This window comes from Alligator mississippiensis, chromosome 11 (genome assembly GCF_030867095.1).
Source record: "Alligator mississippiensis isolate rAllMis1 chromosome 11, rAllMis1, whole genome shotgun sequence".
Taxonomy (NCBI): domain Eukaryota; kingdom Metazoa; phylum Chordata; order Crocodylia; family Alligatoridae; genus Alligator; species Alligator mississippiensis.
The window spans coordinates 7,322,233-7,339,800 of NC_081834.1; the positions used below are offsets into that span (position 1 = coordinate 7,322,233).

The following is a 17,568-nucleotide window of genomic DNA, read 5'->3' on the forward strand; positions in this document are numbered from 1 at the left end:
ACATGTCCCCCCAAAATGACAAAACAAACCTAATATGATGCATATTATGGATTATTGTGGCTCTAGAAGAACAAGGGATCAAACAGATAAGCTCTGCATATTGTTACCTTTAAAAATATATTCATAAACCTAAGCAATTAAAATCAGCATAGAAGCAGCAGATAACCTTATTAGTGGAAATACTTTACAATTACCTTGAAAAGACTGGGCACAATAGACTTGTAAATGCTTAGGCTGATCTCTCAAAATAATCCATCAGCAACAGAAAATCTTATTGCAATCATTTGCCATTTCTTCCAATTGCTATTGCTGAAAGATCACATTTGCATTCCCAAGGGGGCCAAAAAAGGCATGGGTTTCACTAATATACCTGAACTGTTGTTTTTCACAAGAGCATCAACCATAAGCCTATCAAGCAAAAAACAAACTGAACAATTTAAATGAAATATTTTCCAGTTTCCTCAAGATTTAAGCAGAAGCCAAGGCAGAAAGATTCTTACCTCCAAATATGCAATGCGTTTAATAAAGGGATTCCTGATATCTATGCAATAGCAGTAAGCATCACAATAAAATGCCATCTGTGGCTATATGCATTAGGCAGCAAAATTAAAAAATGGAGGTGGGAGAAGTCTCATCTTTTAGAAAGAGCTAATCACCCAAGTGAAAATATGTATCTCAGGTGTGAGATTAGCCCATTCCTGCTGTCAGTCTAAATTACGCAGCTGACTTCCGTTCACTTGCATTCTCGAGTCTGTGTAGTTACAGGTCTTAGCCAACCTCGAAATTATTTATCTTTTAATAACTTATCCCCTCTAACCCATTTCTGTTATTTCTAGTTTACTTTGGGCAGTTGTCAGCACACTGCAGATTCCTCTCTACAGTCAGCTCCCCATTTGTTTTTGTGGCTTTCTTCTACGCAACAGGAGATGGGTCTATTTATTCACAGGTGATTTTTTTTTAAAGGAGTATAACAAAAGGCAGTGGAGGAATCCTGACAGATATGTTGTGTACAAAACCAGTTTCAGCTCATTTTGAACAAAAATACTGAACTTCAGAAGTATTCAAATGAGCTGGGAGTTTTTCCCTTTCCATAATCCCTAATATTCCTAGGGGTGCCTACCTTCCAATTATACGAACGCTACCTTTCTAAGTAATATTCGGTCGTGATATTGAGGCTTGCAGTGATGACTTAATACGTGACATTTTCTGTTCAGTAAAGTAATTTTTGCTAAAGAAATGAAGTTATACAACTAAAAAGGCAGCTGAGAGTTTGAACTTCAGGGGTGGAGGGGGAAATATTCTTGGAGTTCAAACCAAGTAGGAGAAGTGTCATTCTCCAATAAATGAATTAATAAATAAATAAATTAATAAATAAATACATGAATTTAGAAGAGACTGAGAACAGGAGTTAGAATGGAAGTACCTTTAAAGTGTAACTACACAAAATGGTGCTTGAGGCTCCAGGAAGAGCACGCAGCAACTGCTGCAGTGTCCTTAGCCTGACGAAGGGTTTTTGAACCCGAAAGCTTGCTTAATAACTATTCTCCAACCATTTGGGTTGGTCTAATAAAAGATATCAAATTCACCCAAGGAACCTTGTCTGCCTATATCCTTAGACCAACACGGCTACAACCTAAACCCCTGCTTGAGGCTATACATTTTCATGTATTTTTTTTTTATGTATATTTGTGTATGCACAATAATACAGCTGGGAGAGAATGATTTTTGGTATCAAAATTAAAAGCTGTTTAATTAGCATCCTGTGATCCATTTAAGAATAAAATGGAACAGACAACTTAAAATAGCCAGAAGGAACTGGTCCAACAGTTAATTTAGAGAGTTGCTAAAGACCCGATTATCAAATGTCTGACATTTTCCCCTGATAAGCCTAAGAATATTTCCTGGGAATGTGCTAACAATGGGCATTTCCGATTTTAAGCACCAGTTACTACATCTAGTGGTTGTTAGTGTCTTAGGTCACGCCTTGCAAATTCCAGGGTTATTAATGCATTTGTGATTTATTAGAAACGGTGTCTAGAGCACTTACTCATTCTTGGTTGCATCTGAATGAAAAGGGAAAAAAAATAAAGGATTATAGACCAACGTCAGTGAACCTTAGTTTGGCAAATGTAAAACATTATTAGTAACTTGGCAAAGCAAGACATGTTAAATGATGAATAAAGTTTGTCTACAAATGATTAGGAAGTAACAAGTGTGGAATATTTGCTGCATCACAAGTTTGGAAGGATATTAGGGCTAATAACACAAACGGAAGTGAATAATAAGGTATAAAAAATGACTTGCAAATAGTCATCGCGAAGCAAAGCCATGCAAGCTAGTTCTGTTAATTCCAAACACTTAAAAAAAAAAAAAAAACAACAACCCCCAAAACCTGATTTCTAAGCTAGATACCTCAATTCCAGGGGTTAATTATGTCAGTGAGTGAGTTTAAAGACAGATACATGTTGTTTTTTCAGAGTTGCCTTTTCTATTAAGTCAAAGAAAATTACGCTCCTTATATTGAATGCACCAAATTCTTCCTGATTGCTTCTGTATTTATCTACATGTTCCTTTTCCAGTTTTAAGAGGTTTAACCATTTTCACTAATAGTGGAGGCAGCTCTCTCTCAAGATTACTACGTAGCCCTCCCTCCCACCAGTTTCTGAAGTTGAGTCAGAGTTTAGTTTGATATATTCCACAATACTTTACTGCCAGACTTAATTTTAATATAGTCTAAAAGCAGGAGAGGCCCAACTTCTTTTAAAAGAAGAATACAGTCTACCTTATATCTGTGAGCACCGTTTAGATCAGAGACTTAGGCAGGACAAGAGAAACAGTGAGTTTTAGAGCTCTTTAAAAAAGAATGGAGCAGAGGTTCCCTACTTACTTTCGTAAAATGTGTTTTTTCTAGGCACCCTGCCTGGTGCCAACCTGCCGAGCTTCCTTCCCTTCAGAGTGTGTGGGAAACGGTTTTAGAAATACAACTGCCAACCACTTTGGAAAAAGGGCACTTATGAAACAAAGGTCACACTGTCCTCACTAATTGTTAGTGATACTTTTACTGTGTTAATATGACCTGCCTGTATTCCTTCTGGACTAACTGTACTCTCCAGGAAGGCACCACACACACGCACGAGTCAGGGCACGTCCAGACGAGCGTACATGTGCGGTATGCGGTGCTGCAGACTAGTGGCGTGTGAAGTGAGCCCTGTTTGATTCGGATTCAGCCTGAATCGGGGACAGTGATTCGATTAGTTGATTTGCCCCCGATTTGATTCGGCCAAATCCAAATCTGAAGATTCAATGCCGATTCGGAGAATCAGTGATTCGGACATAGACACAGCTTTAAATGTTTTTTCTACATACCTTGAGGTTCCAGCGTGGCTCGTGAATGCTGCGGTGCTGGGGCACATGGCGCCTCTCACAGGAGTGCGGGGGGCCCTCCACATGCTCAGTGATGAATCCAGAAGTGGACCGGAAGTACTTCCGGTCCACTTCTGGTTCTGCTGAGAAGCATGCTGGGGGCCCTCCCCGCACCTACCTGGCTTGGCAATTGGCCACAGGAAGCCACCATGTGCTCCCACCAGCCCGCCCCCCCGCCCTAGGAGGCACCAGTTGCCGAGCCGGGGAGGGGTGCAGGGAGGCCCCCCATGCATTCCCTGGCAGACCCGGAAGTGGACCAGAACTGTTTCTGGTCCACTTCTGGGTCTGCTGTGTCTGCTGCCAAGTGCGCTGGGGAGCCCCCCATGCTTTTGTGGGATGCTCCATGTGCCCCAACACTGCAGCATTTGTGAGCCCCTGATACCTAGAAGTATGTAGAAAAAACATTTATAGCTGTCTCTACATCCAAATCGCCAGATCTTTCTGAATCGATTCAGAGGGCTCCAATTCGATTCAGAGAGATTCAAGGATCCTCCAATTCGATTCGGAGATTTGGCCACTGAATCGGGCCGAACCTCTGCTGAATCCAGTCAAGGACTGAAGCTTTGCACAGCCCTACTGCAGACCCATCTGTGGTGCCACACATGGCACATGCAGACATTCCCCGAGCCACTAATTTGCAGCACAGGTGGGGTTTTTTGATGCTGGGAGGTCCTGGCATAAAAAAACCATCACTAGAAAAAAGCGGGGTGGTGCATGCGGCAGCAGTGCGTGCCAACCAAAACGAGAGCCTTACTGGCCAGAGTCAAGCTCCAGTTGCCAACCAGTCCTTCTGCTGCTGGACTGCCACCACGGGAGCCCTGGGAGACCCCCAGATAAGGCCACTGGGGCCAGCCTCCCCTATTCTACCCGGGGCAACGTGCTGTGCACCAGAGTGCACGTGCATAGGTGTTCCCCAGGGACAAGTAGCAGCCATACAACTATTTGTCCCTGGGGAAATGCACGTGCACGCTCGTCTGGACAAGCCCTCAGTGTCTAAAGCCAAAATTGTCACAAATTTAGCAGCTGGAAAGCCTGATTTCCATTACACTGCCATGCTGGAAATTAAAAGCTTTATTTTTACAGTAACTGCACACCATTTCATCTTACCTTCTTTCTCTCAGACATTCAATTTCTTAAACATATGATTTAGCTATTGCTCATACAATCCAGTGTTTTAAAAAGGAACATGTTTCCAACATTTATGCCATCCCGGACACTGAAACTGTGGTATCCAAGTGATTGGTAACTCAGGTAAGAGGAAGAAATGGACTGGAAAGAACTTGCAGCGGTGCCAGTAGCAATGATGGAAAAAAGCAAATCCAGCACAGAATACTTTGATGATGCTCTTCAATGATTGTAATACTTTAGGATTAACTCTACCCAACTCTTTCACTTGTGGTATCAATGCACCACAATATAGATGAGAATATTCTACCTAATGTTTCTGGGCAGCATAATCTACCTATTCTCATCTTGTTTTGGTGGCCTGGAGTGATGTTGCTGCTGTAATGGCCCAGGAATGATGCAGCAGCCAAGGGTTTTTGTGGGTGATCTCTTTCATTGGACCAACTGCACGGTTGAGATAAACTTAAAGAAGGTTTCGAATGCAAGAAAGGAAGCCTTTTTTGAGTCCTCCCCGCAGCTTACTCTTAAAGTTCATAAAAGCACAATACTAGGATAGCCTTAAGACCTGTAGTCTCTCCTCTCCAAGGATGGCACAAACCAATTTTAACAAGAGAAGCACAGACTCAGAGACCCAGAGACACAGGAAATGTGGATTGGCTATGAGAACACAAACTAGTCTGTTCTACTCCTTTTACCCAAGAGGAAATCTGCATCTAGCTTGTTTTAGCAAAGCTTTAGATCAGATTAAGTGAAATGTGCACACAATTTGTTATTAAATTCTTTCCTCTTCAATGCTTTGTTCGAACTAAGTAAAAACTGCTATTTCGTGAGGGTTTCTGCTCAATACCACTGGTCAGGAATTCTCTGGCAAAATGTTACTTCAAAAGCATGTTTGGCAAAAATGGACCAATTGCATGATGACATTTCAAGTTAAAAAAGGGACACCCCCCCAAAAAAAATAAATCAGGAACAGTTCAATGACAAGGGCATTCTTATCAAGAATGTAGGGGACCCAGGTTCAAATCCATAGTCTTGGCCCCGGGATATGAACTTTAGTCTCACATCCCTGGTGATTGAACTTGTGGCTATTCTGGGGTGTTTTTTCTCTCATTCATCCTTGTGCTGAATGAAAAAAAAGTTTTGAAAACTTGAGTCCTAAATCCAGCTGGACCTGAAGAGTAAGAAGTGGCTGGTACATATGGAAGAGATTATCTGAGTCTCCAGAGTCTGGAATAAACTTGCCCCCCCGCCCCCGAATGCTGCCATAGGTTTAGCTGGACGAGGTTTAGGTCTCAGCAGTTCAAGAAATGCAGCATGTAGTAATCCAATCTAAAAAGCAGTGCTTAATGACTAGAGTGATCACTTGGTTTGTACCACTGTAAGTGCCAAGAAAAGCCACCGATTCAATCCGGTGTATGCAGCACTGGCACTCATTAAGGCCATTCTTCACAGTAACTGAAATGGTCAGATTCTTGTGGCTACTGATATAATAGTGCCCACAAAACACAAGGAACTTCTCTCAAACTATAAGTTAGTCCTACAGGATAAAGCCAGCAGTTAACTCGTATTTCAAAAACGTACACAATACAAGTTAATTTTAAGATGGAGCTTTTAAACTAAGTTAATCACTATACCTCTGCTATAAGGACTTTAAACATTAATTATATTTTTAAAGTGCTCCAAAATATATAATTCACCATATTTGAGCTTTAGATGTCCATATATTTCAAAAACAACAAACATGCAAAGACGCATATTTTGGGATTTAAAATTTATATATGGATAACCCCAGCAAGTAGTAAATTTTAAAAAAAGTAAAAGCACAGACGATACATTAGTAATTTATAAGTAACTGGGATTTTAATAATCTAAACTCTACAATTTTATCAACATGCTACTTGTCAGCAGTAATCAGTAATTTGACTGAAAGGTTGTCCTTGAGCTATGTATATAGTACTAGTGCTTTCACCAAAAAATATCTTCAGTATCATGATTATATAAATCCCCTTTGATCAATCTAGAAGAAATGAATAAACGGATACGCAAGTTCAAATGCATGAACGGCTATGCGAGTTCAATGGAAGTGGCACCTTCCATTTCGCATATTTGACATTTTACTGAATGCTGCACTGTGTTCCATGGAACAAAACCACCCTTACTTCACATATTTGAATAGGAATCAGATATACTTATTTTCACATAGGGATATTGAAACAGTGATGAGCAGACAGCAGTTTCAGGAGAGCTATCTGACCACAAACACCCCCCCCCCCCACACAGAGTTGTCTAAAGAGCTGATTTGATGCCAACTCTTCACTTTTAATGCTAATCACATAGCTAAAACTGCATGCCGAGCTTTGAAAATGGAGCCCCTTTTTTATCCTTAGTGAAAAAAGTTGGATTGTGACAATTCTCTAAAAAAGGCAATCTGATCCATCTCCAATGTACTACATAAAAGCACCAGAAATTGTTTAAAGACTGTCCTGGTCTTTGAATAGCAGTTACTTTACTAGCAACCCCCCAAAAGTATCATGTGACTCAGTCTACATTTTAATTTGACTGGTCTCACTGATAAACAACTGATTCCTATAGCCTGCAAGCAAAACTCAGGCTGACAAAATAAATCCTATCCGTTAGAGAGAGATTACTAGCATCTAGCAAGGTAATGGATTTTTACAACTTCAGCAAGTTTCATACCTGTTACAACACGCTAATAAAACGAGTAAAGTTGAGAAGAACACTGCTTTCCTAAAAGATGATGTGCATCCAAGCAGGTGATTTCAAGGACTTAATGCTTTCATTTTGTTATCAGAATTGTAACTATGGACACCAGGATTTTATATCAACACTTTTCTCAATACAGGAATTAAACTATGCAATGATTAAAAAAAAAACAAAGGGTTTTGCTTTATTTTAACTGGTCATTTGCCCAAATTTTTGCAAAAAGGTTTTCAACTATAAACTTCCCAGGAAGTGAAGCTCCTACAGGTTTCTTTATAGGTCTTTCTTTTTTTCTGGAAAATGTCATGCACGCGTCTGGGGTTATGTGAAATATTCTAAACAGATGATTTAAAAGTCCTTTGTCAAAGCTGGTGATTTGCCATTTTGAAGATGTAGAACTATCTTAATACAGATTAATTATTAGCGCTTAACCCATTTGAGGACTTTCCAGATCTTAGTTATAACATGCTTGTTATAAGTTACAACTGTTAATACATATACTATGCAGACCGTGCCACAGAAGATACACTAGTTAATTCAAAAGTTCCTCTCCAGATGCATGTGCAAACTGTGATTAAACTAGGTTACAGGATCAGGGAAGTGGAGGTAAGGGGGGGGGGGCAGGGAGGGACAACAGGAGAGGGGGCAGCAAGGCAGGGTGTTTTTAACTGAAGGTAGTGCTGAATTGAAGAATTTGCTTCCATTAAGTAGAGTAACAGTGTTCTCTTGCATGCTTTTTCTTCAGTTACCAATACTTTCTCAACATGGCCTAAAATTTAAAAAAAAATGTTTTCTTCTGGGATGGTAATTATACATGTAGATAAATACTATTCGTGCCATATGCAAGATGCATTTTTCATTCTGTTTTTAATGGATTCAAACTCAACCCCACTAAACGCTCCAGAATATTATGCAGGGGCTGGTAATGATCTCGCAATCCTAAACTTCTGCCAGCACATGAGTAAGCAACTCTTCATTTAGAGTCTCAGGACAATTAAGGCGAGAGGCCTACTGGCTCCAAAAAGGAGCTCTCTCATCCATTGAGATCAGCTCTAAGGATGTTCACCCAGTGAAGAGTAAAGATAGAACTCTTATAGCACTTTTCACCTTAAAATAGGCAAGTATTATCGATTTTTACATGGGGGGGGTAAAAAAATAACAAGACACAAAGATTAGAGTCATTTGCTGAGGGCTGAGTTAGCATTAGAGTTGGGGATTACAATTTAATTGTTCCCAATTTCCATCTCTGTCTTCAAAGTGTTTGAGAAGCTGGAAGAATCTAACTTCCACTCCTTTTGGGATTCCTTTAAAAGTGCGTGTGACTGTTATTTCTGCCTGGGAGGTATACAAGACATTTCCTCAGGTCCAGAAAAACCCTAATCAGCCAAGCAACCACCCAAAAACCAACCCCAAACCAGATCTTTTTAAAGACATTCAGTTCTAAGAATGAGCATGTATTAAAGGGCTTGGCCCCTTGCCTGCTCTCTGTTTTAGGGCACTGCAGGCTCCCTGTATTATGGCTGAGATCTTTATCAATTTGCACAGTGTTCTGATCCCTGGTTCAGATAAAAGCTCACTTTTATCAATCCCTCAAAAGCCAGTAGAAAAGGAAATACACTGTGTCCTCAATTAAGTACACTGGCTTGTGCCTAGACTGAAAAACAGATGGTACTTGTCTTGTCTGAAGTGTGCAGTCCTTGCCTTTGAAAGCACATTTGAAAATATTGGCTTGATGCCCTTTGCAAATTAATTCACATAATTATAAAACTTTGGCTTCTAGTAGTAAATCTGATATTTAAACAGAGACCATTATGCCTGATTTAAGACATTCCTCCTGACCTCTGGGTACGCATACAAAATACATCAATAAAGATATTCATTAAGCATGCTGGATTAACATCAAAACAAAACACCTTCCCAGGCCTTTAAAAAAAAGAAAATCAAGACTGAGCTACTCTGCTGCTGAGCATGACGACACTTCAGGCATGGGCACCACTAGAAATCATTATCAGCAGGCGATTGGCAAGATAGGTGACCTACCTGGGAACATCTACCACCAAAATTCTAGGACAGATGAAATATGTAGACCATGAAAACACAACAGAGAAAGGGTACCTGGGAGGTCCATACTGATAAGTAATGTCAGATCACTATTGTCCCACTAGAATAGCCTTTAAGATAACATTTATATTGCTCATAGTCATGAGGCCAAAGCACCACACAAAACAAAAAAAGCCTCAATGACAGACGTGCACCAGGGCTGTGCAAAATGGCTGTGTTTCAATTCGGTTTCGGATTCAGCCGTTTCGGAGGGACAGTGATTCGTTTCAGTGTTTTGGATCACTGTTCCGTTTCGATTCAGCTGAATCTTTTTGGAAGTTTCCACGCTGTTTCGGTGATTCGGCCATAAGCTATAATGTAGAACCACTAAAATGCCTCTAACTGTAATTTCTTGCATGATTCGGATGACAATTGCAGGGATGGTAGCTCCTTCTGAGGGCATGAAGCCTGCCAGGTTTCAAGGAGATAGGTGTAGGGGTTTCTGTGAAACTGCACCTCAAACTGTTCAAAGCAAAATTCGTATCGCTTACCGGCAGCATGCTGTCATCCTGTACACAGATCTGGGGGTCCGCGCCACCCAGGAGGGCTGCGGGGCTGTCAGACTCCTCTCAGGGCACGTGGTGCCCCAGATCTGTACGCAGGATGACAGCAGGCTGCCGTCCCTCCCCCAGATTGCTGGGATTGGAGGGACCTCAGGGACAGATCACAGACACTGGCCAGCTACAGATCTCAATATCAGAGCAGTCCTCCCCCCACCCTTCTTAGTTTCTGTTTCCCTGCAAGCCCAGCTCCAAAACTCTGAAGTTTTCCGAAATGTTTTGGATGATTTCATTTCGGAGATGTTTTGAAGCCTTCCATTTAGTTTCAGATTTGGTGTTTCGGGTGCCGAATCACCTCCAAAATGAAAAGGCTGCCAAAGTTTCTCACAGCCCTAATGTGCACCCTGACCACAAAACAAAGGAAACAGTGGCCTCTGGAAGGGGTCCATCCTCCAAAATGATAAACCAAAAAGGTTCCAGATTATTGCTAACGGTGTGTATTGTGGCAAGGCTGGCCACCATGGCTGTCATGGTGACCACAAGTTCTTAAACTGACCCAGATGAATTACCAAATAGATGCTCAAATCATCCAGAGCAGTCAGTTACCATGGAGAGCAACTATTTACTCAGCGTTCAGCTAAGGATTTTGACATGATATAGGACAGCTCCTATTAAATCAAAACTGACTCCTTTCCTAGACTCAAAATAAACGGACACAATTTGAGTGGGAGTCATCCAATCACGAGCATCAGTACAGATGCGAGCTTAGGGGCTCCATCCAGCTTCACGACGGTGGCAAGCTTGTTATCCCTTGGAGAGCATACATGAGCTCTATAGTGCTGGTGAGGTTCTTTTCTTGGCAACATAATCAGGAAATGACCAGCAAAATTGATCTTTCAAACCCAGCCTTCAACTTGTAGTCAATTTTATCCTACCATGGTTCCCTTTGCCTAACACAAGAGGGACTAAGTAGCTAAAGATCTTGCAATTGATGCTACTTTCTCCTCCATAACTCCATTATTTTTCTATAGTATAAAGTGTCGTAATTCCTTTAGTTACCCAAAGGTCATCACTGAAATGTGAGACAGCTTTGACATGTGGATAATCAAATAAGGATCATAAGGAACTTCATCTGCTTCTGGGCAGGCATATCAAAACCATTTCTGGATTTCCTAAACAATCTAGAAGCCAAAAATTAAAAAAAAAGACCCTCCCCCACCTCCCTCCCTGCTTTACAATCAGATTCAGTCTCTTCATATTCATCCCCATCACTAGAGTACTATTGGTGGTACCAGTAATTCCTACATGCCTTCCATTCGACAGGTCAATGAGAATGTGTTGCTATTTGGATTGTTTTTAAAGTAGACTGCTTAGTCCTTCAGGACAAAGTTTCCAGCCATGTTTTGGAAAAAGAGAAGATTTGCTGAACATTCTCAAGTGATTTAAAGCTTTCTAGCAGTACATCAATGCTATTTTTGTAAACGCAAATGCACAAGCATCCCCTAAAGAGAAGAGAATCGGAAAGTTTTGGTGTGCTGAACATTTGTATTTTGCACATTTTAAAGACTGCTACTAATTAAAGCTACAGGATACCACTTCAAGTTTCAGGAGATTTGAACGCTGTGGAATCATTTTTCATTCTTTCTAGGAACTTCCTACAAAGGAGTTCCTATTTAAGTTTTCAGGATTTTTCTTTTTTTGGGGGGGAAAACTTTAGATATTAGAAACAAGTTTTGGAAGCTTTAAAACTACTTCCTGTGTACAGTTAAGTTCTCCTAAGCCTATGGAAACTTGGATATTATATCATCCATAAAAAACCTTAACAGTACTGTTAAAATGATGAGCATCTTCTAAGAAGTCAGGAAAAGGGACACAATCCAGTTCTGGATAAAGTTATTCAGTGAAATTAAAACCAGTTATTTTTGCTTGCATTTCTTGTTACTGACTTCCACCTGTCCAAATACTGTATCTCTAGATTTCAGATGTTTATGAATGCCTTTAGTGAACACCAAAAGGTGAAAACCTAAAGTCATAGCCAGTTCCAGTTCCAAATGCTTCACTGTCTCAACAATTTACAGTTAACATCTGATTTTTGTCAATGAAGTTTCAGTTTCTTTAATGCCTATATTGTATATGGTGCTGAACCTTTACAGTTTGAAAACACAAAATGCAGAAGCAAGAGAATTATGTTTGGGCTTTTTAAAAGTCCTATAATACTTTTCAGTTAGAAGCTCTCTCGTTGAAACACTAGCCTGGCTGGGCAAGGAATAGTCAAGCCCTGTTAGAATCGTTAAGAATATTCTTAATATCACTGTTCTCCTAATAACATCTAACACTTTGCAGGCTGTAGTCACAGGTTAAAAGTTTTCGGAACGAGACAAGTACTTCAGCAAGACAGCCGTTCCAACAAATCACAACAGGTACTCTATAAAATATGCCATGTCCCACGTTCTCAAGACGATTTAAACTTCAGAAGTGAATACATTATAAGAACTCCTCTCTCCTTTCAAGAGTGCTAACAAAATAACCAGAACTAGTGCTACCATCTGTGAATGTACACAAGTTGCAGAAGGTAGGGAAGGCTGGAAAATGCAAGATACTCCTTGCTTTCCCCATCATGGGGGCAGGTTGGAAGAAGATCAATCAAGGAAAAAAGTTTTCTTCTGCTCTGGGCATAACGCCAGCTAACTTTTGAATCTCTTCAGGACACCAAATCAATCAATCAAGCCTAAGAATCTAAGCTTTGCTTATGTGCAAGGCCAGTCCTAGTAAAGCTATTATTATTATTATTTTTTATGAAGGCTTGCAATATGTTATATATTTAAACAAAGCTTGCTTTAATGGGACATCCTTAGAGTTCACTTTTTTTGTCAAATAAGACACCCAACCCTCACCCCCAGTGATGTTTTCGTGCATTTAACTAGGAGTGAGGTGCTACTCTGTAATATTTTCCTAGGGCTAAACCCAATGACATCAAAAGACAATGCAGCTTTTGATTAAATTTTCTTACATACTTGTCACTTCTTGTAAGAAATCCAGACAGGGTCGGCTACTTCCAGAAATACTTATTGAAACAGCCAGTGGGGTCTGTCCTTCATAGTTCCTTGTATTAGTGTCTGCTCCATAATTATATAACATTTGCGCGCAAAGCACATCATCTCTAAGAGCAGACAAGTGTAATGGTGTCTGTCCATCTTCTAAACGACCCAAGTTTGTATCCGCCCCTCTCTGAAGGAACATTCGGCAATAAGAGTGATTGCTTTTGATCACAGCGTATCGTAACAGGAAACCGTTCTGAATGTCGATGTTGGCATTGTGATCCAGAAGGATTTTCACGCAGCTTGACCTCTCACGAATAATGGCCAGTTGAAGCGGTGTAGTACCTTTATCACTGAGTGGATCAACCTCCGCCTTGAACTCCAGCAGGAGTCTGACAAATGAGTCTCTGCCATAGTGGGCTGCTACGTGGAGGGGAGTCCAACCATCATTGCTTTTTGCATTGATAATGTCACTTCTATACTCAGATTCCAGCATCAAGCGTGCAATCCTTGCTCGGCCATGCATGGCTGCATAATGTAGAGCAGTGAAGCCTCCAATTAAGTCCTTAACTGTGGGATCAGCTAAAGTAAAAGAATAGAAAAAAAAACACAGTTAGACCTTAAAAGCACAAAAAGCTGATGCAAGAGAGAGTCGAATTGCACTCAATTAAAAAAAATTTAAAAAATGTATATTTCAAGGAATATTTGAAATGGTTTGACAGACTTCAAACTAATTCTTGCTTTTATGGACTAAATTCCACTAACAGAAGGTCAAAAGATTTTTTTCATTAAGTGAGGGTAAAAAGTGGACTAGAACAAATGAAGTTATTTACACACACACACGCACGCACTCACTCTTCCCATAGCTCACAAGCATCCTTAAATCAAACAGCTCAAACTTCCTGGTCCATGCAAGTTTACTGTAGCTCTACAATATTATGCCTCTTTTTCCGTTTTATTTTTCTGTGTGCTGCTTCTTGCTCTTAAAAAGAAGCATGTGTAGCAACATCTGTTGTCCCAAATTGCGGATGTTTTGTGGTCTGGCAAGATGGTGTTGTTTTTAGGGTGTAATACTGTATTAGGTAAAAAGTTTCTCTGCGGTCTGTAGGATTTCCAAAGCATGCAAGATATATGTTATTTCAGATTATCTTGATAAAGTCTGTTTTTATAGATGAAGAGTCTGTTCTGAATTTATAGTTTTTACAAAAATTTAGGATTTTACAAGAATGTAAGCATGCCATTATGAGGGAGAGGGGAAGGGGGAAAAGAAACGTCAATAAAAATGATGGACAGATTCTCCCCTCTAACAGTACAGAAATTCAAATGGATCCAAGTTTTAAAATTAAATAACCAAACTAATTCAGCTAATTCCAACAAAAACTTCCCACTTCCGATTTCTTTTTTAAAGTCTTTCTTCCCATGTACATCGTCCAGTAAGTTGCCTGCTAAAATGGTCACCATTCCACCATTACTTCTTACCCCGCTGGCAGGACAGGCTGAGGACCTTCTCACCCCCTCCCTCCTTACTAGTGTTACCTAGAAACATAGGAATCTTCTATGCATTACATTATGCAAGCTTAAGTCTCCCAATCAAAGTCTCTTGGTGTGTGAAGAGAGGTACTGTCCACATAGAAAACCAGCCTTAAATTTGATACCATCTTGACATACGTTCCATTCCAACACCCGCTCTACTCCCATAAATATGCTCTGGAGGAAAAGATATGATGAGGAGCCAAAGACCACGTTATGGTATGACCCTTCCTCCAGAAGGTATAGAATCAAACAGAGCTCCTTTTGGAGGCTATCAATACTCTTCCAATGGGAATTACGTTGCCCAGGAGAAATACTCTCTTCACCTACCCCTACTGTACTGTATACATATGGCCAAATCTTCTGCTCTGTTCCCAACCCTTGCTAGCCAAGGGAGTAAGAGACCAACTCTAGCTCAAATGGCAACCTACTACACAAATGAAGCTTATAATAAGACACAATACAAGGAAAAAAACAGAAGGAAAAACCAAGAGAAAGATATCCAGTCACAGAACAGGTAGGATTTTTCCCCCCTTAATATGGTTCTGAGAACACACCTGGGACTGCGCTGGGATATATCTTGTTACTAGAAATATACTGGCAAAACACAGAGTTCAGGGAAGACTAAAAAAAGAGATCAGAGAGCTTGAGAAATCTTTTTTAAATTGTTGTTTTTTAAATTTATCACTATTATTAAAGGTGGAAAGTTGAAAAGAACCAAGTAATCACACTGTATGCAAGCAATTAAAACGGAAAAGAGAAACCACTGACAGAAGTTATAAATTGAGAGGAGGAAGAAGTTATTGTAGGGCCACCTCAAAGCAGTGAAAGGATATTAAGTAAAAGCTGAGGTTAGATATGAGGACAAAGCTGTTGACAGTAAGAGCTGTATTAGGATGGGGAATAGGAAGCAGCAGAAACTTCAGCACTTGGGAAATTTCGAATGAAGTCAGGCAAAACCAACGTGGGGGGAACAGTCCTGTGTTAGCAGGCCGATAGGAGTTCACAACTAAGGCTGCACGCAATGGCACGGTTTCATTTCGACTTCTGTTTTGACGGGACAGTGTTTCGTTTTGAAGCACGGTTCCGTTTCGTTTTGTCGAAACTGTTTCAACGTTTCACTTGTAGGCTATAATGGGGAAGCACGAAACTGTCTATGACTTTGTCATTTCTTGGCAGATTTGGATGAAAACATCAGGGATGGTAGCCCCTTCTGAGAGCATAAAGCCTGCCACGTTTCAAGGAGATAGGTGAAGGGGTTTCTGTGAAACTGCACCTCAAACTGCTGACAAGCAAAACTTGTGACATGTGACTGTGTGTGTTAAGGTGCAGCTGTTTTTCCATCCCTCCCCCAGAGCACTGGGTTTGGAAAGGACCTCAGGGAAGGACCACAGTCACTGACCAGCTACACAGTCAATATCAGAGCAGTCCTTCCCTCCTCTTCCCCCTCCCTCTCCTTAGTTTCTGTTTCCCTGCAAGCAAGCCCAGGTTCGAAACTCAAAACGTTTTGAAACTTTCAAAATATTTCGACTTCCCTTGTTTTGTTTCGAGGCTGTTTTGAAGCCTTTTGTTTCATTTTGATTTCACTGTTTCGAGCTCAAAACATTTCAAAATGAAACACCCAGCGAAATTTTGCGGAGCTCTATTCACAACTGTGACTTGGCATCTTTCCTACCATATGCTAAAACAAAGCACACACCATGTTGCAGAAATGCCCAAAGACTAATTAGGGCTGTGCGAAATGGCACCGTTCTGTTTCGACTTGTGTTTCAACGGAACAGCGTTTTGTTTTGAATTTCATTTCTATTTGAAACTGCTATTTCGTTTCGTTTTATCGAAACGGTTCACTGCTTCAGTGCTGTTTCGACGTTTCGCCCACAGGCTATAATGGGGAAGCTTGAAATAGCCTATAACTTTGTCATTTCTGGCCTGATTTGGATGAAACTTGCTGGAATGGTAGCCCCTTCTGAGAGCATGAAGCCTGTCACAGTTCAAGGAGATAGGTGCAGGGGTTTCTGGGAAACGGCACCTCAAAAATCTTGAAACAAAAAAAACCTCATGTCACGTGCATGTTTTAAGCCATAGTGCGGTCCAAACTGCAGGCATGCTAACCCCTGCTGAGGCCACAAAGCCTGCCAGCTGTCAAGGAGATAGGTGCAGGGGCCTCTGGGTTCTGGGGCTCTGCACCTCTGGGTGCTGTTGACAGGCAAAACTTTTGACATGGGTGGGCAACACTGTGTGTTAATGTGCGCCCTCAATCAACTAACACCAAGGCAGAAAGCAGGGCAGGTCAAACAATGCTGCCTTTTATGCAGTTTTTCCATCCCTCCCCCAGAGCACTGGGATTGGAAGAGACCTCAGGGAAGGATGACAGTCATTGGCCAGTTACACGGTCAATAATGAGAGCAGTCCTTTCCACCCCCTTGCCCCCTCTTCCCCCTCCCTCTCCTTACTTTAGTTTCTGCTTCCCTGCAGGCAAGCCCGGCTTGAGCTTCGAAACTCAAAATGTTTTGAAAATTTCAAAAGTTTCCACTTGCCTCGTTTCGTTTCGAGGATGTTTCAAAGCTCTCTGTTTCATTTCGATTTTGCTGTTTTGAGCTCAAAATGAGTTGAAACAGCATTGAAATGAAACTGCTGGCCCTACTAAATATGAGAATTCAGATAATGAGCATCAGTTGCTCCTACAGTTCCTATTTTCAGACTGCTCAGCCCATTTTCTAGAAGAGCAGTTTCCCAACTAAAGGCTACAGCACTTAATGAGTAGGGCTGCAAGTCCCACAAAAACTGACGTATACCAGGAATGCAGTTGTCACAGAAAAAAGATTGTAGTCATAGACCATGCCATCCTCTCCTTCAGCTCCTCTGCAAGGCATATCAGCTGCACATACATGCTGTATCTGATGGGCCACCACATCACATACTTAAATAGGGTGAGCGGTTTAGACCAGTGGTGCTCAACCTTTTATTTTTGCAGGCCAGATGTGTGGTGCAAGGCTGGTCTGTGGACCAAATCTGATCCATGGGCCCGATCCGATGTGCAGGGCTGGCTCAGCACGTGGCCCCAGCCCTCCATGCCAGATCAGGCTTCAACTCCAGCCCCAGTCTCAGCCCCCTGCACCAAATCACACCAG

At 41.1% G+C, this 17,568-nt stretch overlaps 1 protein-coding gene across 2 annotated transcripts in view; it reads right to left on the minus strand.

Moving 5' to 3' along the window:
• ASB7 (ankyrin repeat and SOCS box containing 7) overlaps nt 1-17,568 on the minus strand; it is a 100,767-nt gene that overhangs the window by 57,554 nt on the left and 25,645 nt on the right. For both annotated transcript variants that reach the window (XM_059714559.1, XM_006262495.4), the window contains exon 5: nt 12,884-13,489. In XM_059714559.1, coding sequence (XP_059570542.1) covers nt 12,884-13,489 — 606 coding nt within the window. The remainder of the gene's footprint in view (nt 1-12,883; nt 13,490-17,568) is intronic.